Below are 7798 nucleotides of genomic sequence, written 5' to 3'. Positions count from 1 at the left end.
ACCCAGGAGTAGGAGGTTCAGGCAGAAGGATGAGTCAACATGGAAGATCTTCTAGAGTGTCCCAATCACCAACCTTCCTCATTTCTAAAAGGCAAGACCCAGAGCATTCTAAGTCTCCTATGTTTTCTAAATATCACCTTGAGTCCTTTTATGTTGATGCATTAAGTACTAGAGGTTGCTTGGAACCACTTGATGCATATACTTTCCTTGTCTAGACAAATATATCTTGAATCCTATATAGGTCTAGGATCGAATATATGCTTAGCCATGCTTAGTCCAGTAGATGTCGGGTGATTTCCTATCACTTGCAAGATATAGGTAGATATCTAGTCACGGTTGGCTATAATTGCTATCATGAAAATAACCATGTGTTGATGAATAAAAGGAGATTGGGCAGGATTGTGATAGATAAGCAACAAGGCATGGAGGTCTTAGTGCCTGTTTATCCCTAGTTGTGTTGGTTAAGGATAGATTCGCTATACGTCCTCATGTCATGTTGAATGCATGCCTAGCACTTAGTTGGTCGGATAAGCCATTCCGATCGAGAAGCCGAGTAGCTCAACTCAGGCCAGGACATGGTAAGTGAAAGTGCGCACATGGGAGGAAGTAAGGATGTGTGGGGAGCTTATGGCGTGAGTCCAAGGGCAGGCCGGGCCTGAATTTCTCGATAGACTAGTAGTATCCCAAAGGATGCGGCGCTGATCGTACTCATGACTGTACCTGAGTTGTACCAAAGGTGACCCGATGCGACCTCGATAAGGGAAGTATGGGTTTGTGTTAGGAATAACTCCCCAGCTGGTTGGAACTGATTCAAGTCGCCGTCTCTCCCGGATAGTGAGAACTTGACTGAGCAGCGGCAACGTAGCATTAATTGATGGAACTTGATGGTTATGATGATGCTCAAATTAATACACTAGATATGGTTACTAATGCTTGTTAGCTTAATCACATGATTGCTCTAGTATAGGTGCTAATCTAGAGATGCTTAATTGAATTGATATTCAATTTGATGCTAAAGATATTAAATCTCCAAGTTATGTTACTTAAGCTTTTATGCAAAATGTTGTCAAGTTAACTCCACCGATAAAGCCTTGCATACCCCTTGGTGTCATATTATTTCTGGTTTACAATGGGTAAGTCTAGCTAAGTACATTCTCGTACTTAGGGTTTATTCCCTCTTGTTGCAGATGATATAATGTATCATGGGTACTGCAAGAACTACCTTCATCCTGTCACGGATGAGGACTAAACCATGGGGCATGATACTCCTAAGTTATCCTCTCTGTTATGCTTTTTCTAGAAATGACCATGGTACTGGCATGTATTTGAACTAAGTGTGATGTTGATGTCAAACTACTTGCTTCCGCTATTTGAACTTGGTTTGTAATAGCTATGTGAACTCCATTGTATGTGAGATACTTGTGAACCATTTGTGAACTGTGATGTAACATGTGACTTGTTATGTTGAATCATATAAGATCTTGGCTTGTATGTTGGTTGGTTTGAGACCCTTCATGATTTTATCGGACTACTGGGTATATATGGGCTCAAGTATGATAGCTTGATTGCTTCAGTGATTGCTATTGTACTTGTGCTCTTATAAATTAGATGGTTCTATTACACTCAGGATCTCCTCTTTAGGACCTTTGCATTGAGTTACACACACATACCTGATACGAGGCATACCGAACAACTCAATCACATATACACTTTAGTCTCCAACACATAGCTAAAACATCATTCACCATAAAATAGATTCAAGACAGAAAACTACTATCAACATTGACACTCTACTTAAACACTACTTTCAATCTAGGTTACATCTCATTTCACTCTTCTACTCATCGGGTTACACGTAGCTCATTTTGGTTTCACCCAATCCAAGGTCTACTAACCGTGGCGCTCATCGGAGCTAGTCTCGGAGGGACGCCTTAACAACCTGCAAAACAACTTAATGGCATCACCATAAGTACATTTCATACTCGTAGGACTTAATTCCATCATATATTATTTGGTGGATGCAAAAGGGTAATATTAGGTATTTGTACATTTGTAGAAAAGCAATGGCGTTTCTTAAATGACATGCTCATGATTCATTTTTAGAAAGATAACATTTTGTTCATTACAACATAAGAAGTGATTAACTTATGCAACCTATACCATCATCATGTTCCATCATGATACTACCATGGGTATAGAAAGTAGGAACAACCGAAGGTTCCATCTCGGAGGACTTCAAGCTTTCAAACTCTGCGTAGAGGGTACAACTGTACCCACATGGAAAATAGGACTAACCATCATACCTCATGCACTAGAGGCATGTGTACTGTTGGACACTCCATCTTAGCTGATGGGCCCTCTGTTGTGTATGGTGCCGAGGTAGGTTGTCTCTAGGTGGGTCCTATTCAGGTTTGCAGATACTCCATGGAGATCATGAATACTCTGGTAGGTTTAGGACTTAGCCATTCCTAGGGTTCACTGATAGCATCAGATGGTCCGACCGACTAACGAACGCTCTGGTAGAAACTAGGTTCTCTCAGGTTACTAGGTTACTATTCTCTATAATTCAACGGACACTCCGTGAGGTACTGCGGACACTCTGGTGGTCTAGGCTAACTAAGGGTAAGGCTTTCTAGTGTCTTCTTAGGGGTTTGATGGACACTCCATTGGATTTACGAACACTCCATCAATCGGGCGATAGAACCTATGCTCGTGGGAAATTCTAGGTTTAAACTTAGATTTGTGGAGTTGTGCATCCTACATGTGCCAAACATTTCTATGGTAGTTTAGGTGGCTTACTAGGTTCAAGATAGCTAGGTTTTGAGCTAGTTATACTAAGTGTGGCTAAGGCTTAGGAATTAAACCAAAACTCATGAGAAAGAGAGATAAACCTTGATATTGAGCTAGAGATTCCTTAGCTATGTGATCGAGAGCTTCCATGGCCAAAGATTGAAGATCCAACTCTTCTTCCGTTCAAGCTCCTTCTCCCAACATGCAAGTCTTCCATCCATCATCCTCTCCTTGCAAATATCCAAACAATTACCTTAAGGTGGATCCATGAGATGATAAGGTGATGGAGGTGGATGAGGGTCACATGGACTTACTCTACATATGATTGAATCGTTGCTAGAAAAACAACTCCATGCTTTCACCAAAAACCACAAATTAGACCTTTGGAGAAAATCCACAAAATAAGAGCTAATCTCTTGAGCTCACCATGATTGGATTGAATGATGTTGATGAGGTCCATAGAAGGGTGCTAATATTTCTCTTCTTTTCCTTCCTTTCCTCCTCCATTCCCTTCTCCATTCCTCTCTCTCTAGTTCTAGGGTTCTTTCTTGCTCAAGTGAGTTGGAGAGAGGGAGAGGATTGCAAATGAATGGATGAGTGAGAGAGGGTGGTTTTAATTGAGGGACATCTATCCCAATTCATGCAGACTTGTGGGTCCACTTCCATAATTGGGAAACAACTTATTTCCACTCAAGTCTGCTCTAGTCCAATTTCTATCGAACGGTCTGGTAATCCTAGCGGACGGTCTAGTAGTCTCTATCTTTGCTAAATTGACTAAGTCATTGGATGGTTGATGGTTGAGGATGTCAATATGATGAACTAGTCCATGTAGATATTTTTCTCATACTCTGTGTGCAAGCCTGATGATAACTACTTGGGGGTTCTAATAGAGTGCTCTGAGGTCTTGCCTCGCGTAACTCATTAGGAATCTTCAGGGTGCCTTGGTAGATGACTTTCCTTGATAGTAAAAAATGACTGCCTAGGGTGTAACGAATTTGGGTCACTACATTCCTCTCTACGTTATAAAAAGCTTGTCCTCAAGCTTTCCTTAGGTACTATTGGTTACTACACTTGGGAAAGTTTGGTGTTTCCACTTATGCATTGTAAGGTATACCCTTCTCATGTTTCGATGACTTCTTCCTCTCTAGGGTGGCAAAGGAGATGGAGGGTTACTTTCCCAACTTTCAAGTTATGCAGACTTCCTATTACCTAGGGCTTCCTTATCTTAGCTTAGCATTATTGTTAGGAATAATCATGACTTGTTCATATTTGAGTATTTGCATTAGTTAGCATGCAGGTTGCTGAAAGGCGAGATGTGTTCTCGTGGAGGCATGAGCTAGTTGTTGGTGTGCGTCAGTTAATCATCTAGCTAGTTAGTTAGCACGTTGCATGGGTTAGTGGAGTGAGTCTTCAGGTTTGTTAGCTGCATGCATAAGTGGAGGAGCACGTTGGAGCGTAGCTCCCGGTCAGCTCGGAGGATGCTCGGTTCATGCACATGAGTGAGTGGCTCATGCATGAGTGGAAGCCCGGGCCATGTGGAGATCATGCGTGCGTGCGCGTGAGACCCGGTTTGAGGCTGTTGCTCGACGGTACATGATTGAGTCTTTATAAGCATCATGTAAGCCTTTGTTTGTAGAAGAGTCAGTTTAATCCAAAGCATAAGAAAAGGGCGTGCGTCACCGCAAGTGTCTGTGTCCACTTTAAACTTATCCTGCGAGTGTGCACTCGCAAATTTCCTGCCGAGGCGAGCTTGTGTGAGTTTGGCTCCGCAAGCTGAGGTCCTGGGTGAATCCATCAATTGGTACCAAAGCCGGTGTATGTACTACGGTGGTTCCTTCAGTCCACCATGAGAGCCGCCAAAGAAGAAGCGCGTGATCCCACATAGAGGTCCGACAGCAACGACGATGGCCGGTGGTGATGTGAAGGAAGGCACCAGCTCGCCGCGTACGGTCATGGTGGAGCGCGGTTTTGGTGGCGTCGAGATCCCGAAGCTGACGAAGATGAACTACTGCGAGTGGGCACTTGAAGTGCAGTGCAACCTGGAGGGCATGGAGCTTTGGGATGCCATGGAGGGCAGCAACACCGAGCGTAGCAAGGATCGATGGGCACTGGCTGTCATTCTCCGTGGTGTGCCGCCGAAGATGAAGTCTGGGCTCGTCGTGAAGAAGATGGTCAAGGAGGCTTGGGAGGCAATCAAGTCGCTACGTGTGGGAGACACGCGTGTGCAGGAAGCCAAGGCGCAGCACCTCCTCAAGCAGTTCGAGAATGTGACATTCAAGGACAGCGAGGCGATCGACGACTTTGCCGTGAGGATTGGCTCCATTGCCGCGGAGCTGCACGAGTTGGGCGAGGACATGGAGGACGAGCGCGTCGTCAAGAAGATGCTGCGGGTTGTGCCATCGAGGTTCAACCAAATTGCATGCTCCATCGAGATGTTCGCCGACTTCAAGAAGATGTCGCTGGAGGAACTCGTCGGTAGGCTGTGCGTGGCGGTGGAGCGTTGCAGCAGCGTCGAGCTTGGAGGCGAGCGCACCGGGCAGCTACTTCTCACGGAGGAGCAGTGGGAGGCACGTCGTCGTCAGTGACGCAACAAGGACCGCGCACGTGTGGGCGATGCACAGAACGGCCGTGGTGGTGGCCACGGCGGCAACAATGATGATGATGGGAGCAACAGCACCTACTCTAAGTACGGCGAGGGCAAGTCAAAGAACAAGAAAGGCAAGTGCTACAACTGCGGTGAGCGAGGACATTTCTCCCATGAATGTCCAAAGAAGAAGCAGGAAGAGTCGCTGCTTGCGAAGGCCAATAACGAAGCAACCCTTTTGTGATGAAGCGTTGAGTGCGTAAGTCAAGATTAGGGGAGGCAATGTTAGGAATAATCATGACTTGTTCATATTTGAGTATTTGCATTAGTTAGCATGCAGGTTGCTGAAAGGCGAGATGTGTTCTCGTGGAGGCATGAGCTAGTTGTTGGTGTGCGTCAGTTAATCATCAAGCTAGTTAGTTAGCACATTGCATGTGTTAGTGGAGTGAGTCTTCAGGTTTGTTAGCTGCATGCATAAGTGGAGGAGCACGTTGGAGCATAGCTCTCGGTCAGCTTGGAGGACGCCCGGTTCATGCGCATGAGTGAGTGACTCATGCACGAGTGGAAGCCCGGGCCATGTGGAGATCATGTGTGCGTGCGCGTGAGACCCGGTTTGAGGCTGTTGCTCGATGGTACGTGATTGAGTCTTTATAAGCATCAAGTAAGCCTTTGTTTGCAGAAGAGTTAGTTTAATCGAAAGCATAAGAAAATGGCATGCGTCGCCGCAAGTGTTTGTGTCGACTTTAAACTTATCCTACGAGTGTGCACTCACAAATTTCCTACCGAGGCAAGCTTGTGTGAGTTTGGCTCCGCAAGCTGAGGTCCTGGGTGAATCCATCAATTATCCTGAGGTTAAAACCTTGATTGTTGTTCTTAAATTCATAGAAATGAAATCCTTTAGGCACTTTCTGTCTTTTGACGTATAGTCCGATTCTCTTGATGGATGGTCCGATATTCTCGAGGGACTAGCGGTCAATCAGGGCCCCATTATCCAATTAGCGAATGGTCCATGGAGACGACGAACTCTTCGTCAGGTCGTGGGCTATAAATAGGCTGATAGGGTCAGTGGGGGTCACTTTCTCTCCTTTTTCTACCCATCCACATCACTATCGCCCACGTCATCATCGCCTGTGCCATCTCCCTCACCATGCACATGCTTCGGGTGGTCCCTGGTGGTTCTGAGGCTTCCATGTGCACTTCAACATGGCAAAAGGGTAAGTTTCAATCCCTTTTCTCCTTTGCACTACATCTTGTCACATTGCTTCACCTAGGATTACTTCGGACTCGCATTTGGTTAGGTGTAGAACCAAATTGTCTTGGGGGTTTTGTTAAGTACCTTCCATAGTATTCTTGTGTCGCGGAACCGACCAATTTATAAGAATACAAGTACAATGGCAATCCGCAAGCGGTCTCACTGTCATACTTGAATCCATATAAACCCGGTAGTCCATCGAGTACCACGACGGGTCTCGATAAATGATTTACAACAACCAAGATCATATAGGATTCAATATACATGCCACATATTACATAAAGTTTGTAGATACTTTTCATCCTCAGAGTACGAATAAAAAGTTATTACAAACTGAGTTTGATAAACAAAGCGGAAGCAAATAAGTTCGAAGATAAAGTTTCCAACATAGTTTGATACAGTGCCAAGCCAGATCACGGTCCACAAAAGCAAAGATAGGAATTACTAAAGAAGCCTGCCCAAGGCTTACTCCTCATCCACAGTGGGATAGAAGCAACTCTTGCAATAACCATGATACACAGTGCTATCTGCAACAATGGGAAAATAAACCCTGAGTACGAGGAGGTACTCAGCTAGACTTACCCGTCATGAACCAGAAATAAAATGACTCCAAGGATTATGCAAGGCTGTATAAGTGGACGTAACTTGACAACATTTTGCGTAAAAGGCAATTAACCGTTGTACAATTGTGATTCTTTTATCAAGTTAATTATAACTATCCATTTCTAGATTAGCAGCTATCCTGTGCCAAACATGTGGTATATTATTTAGAATCATACAATAGTAACCATAGCAGGTATTGTAATTCCATATTCATTTGAACCATCATGTTTCATAATATAGTTGCTATGATGTTGGGACTAGCCAAGTTTCTCACTATCCGGGAGAGACGGTGATTCGAATCGATTTCAACCAGCTAGGAATTTATTCCTAACACAAACCCAGGTCTACCAGCCACGATAGCCTTAGGTCACCTTTGGTACAACTCAGGTACACATTTCGCGGGTCCGTACCGCGCCGCACAATCTGGAACACCAGATGTCAGGATGCTCAGGCCAAGCCGGCCCTTGGGCTCAGTCTGATCGTTCCCTGGAAGGAGCACACAACAGAACGGTTCCTGGCCTGAGTTGAATTACTCGGCTTCACGGTCGGAACGAGTTATCCGGCCAGCT

The 7798-nt window shown here is 44.9% G+C and overlaps 1 protein-coding gene across 1 annotated transcript; it reads left to right on the top strand.

Annotated features, from left to right (window-relative positions):
• The first annotated feature begins 4694 nt into the window (after positions 1 to 4694).
• On the top strand, positions 4695 to 5375 carry LOC136495535 (uncharacterized). Its single transcript, XM_066491441.1, has one exon. It carries the CDS (start codon positions 4695 to 4697, stop codon positions 5373 to 5375), a length of 681 nt encoding a protein of 226 aa, XP_066347538.1.
• Positions 5376 to 7798: the final 2423 nt, after the last annotated feature.

The sequence above is a fragment of the Miscanthus floridulus genome, chromosome 12, assembly GCF_019320115.1.
Source record: "Miscanthus floridulus cultivar M001 chromosome 12, ASM1932011v1, whole genome shotgun sequence".
Taxonomy (NCBI): Eukaryota; Viridiplantae; Streptophyta; class Magnoliopsida; order Poales; family Poaceae; genus Miscanthus; species Miscanthus floridulus.
Note: the sequence above shows the minus strand (reverse complement) of the source record. Positions and strands in the feature narration are given on the sequence as shown.

Excerpts from the sequence above, each read along its gene's own strand:
- LOC136495535 (XM_066491441.1), top strand. The coding sequence starts at position 4,695 with ATGGCCGGTGGTGATGTGAAGGAAGGCACCAGCTCGCCGCGTACGGTC.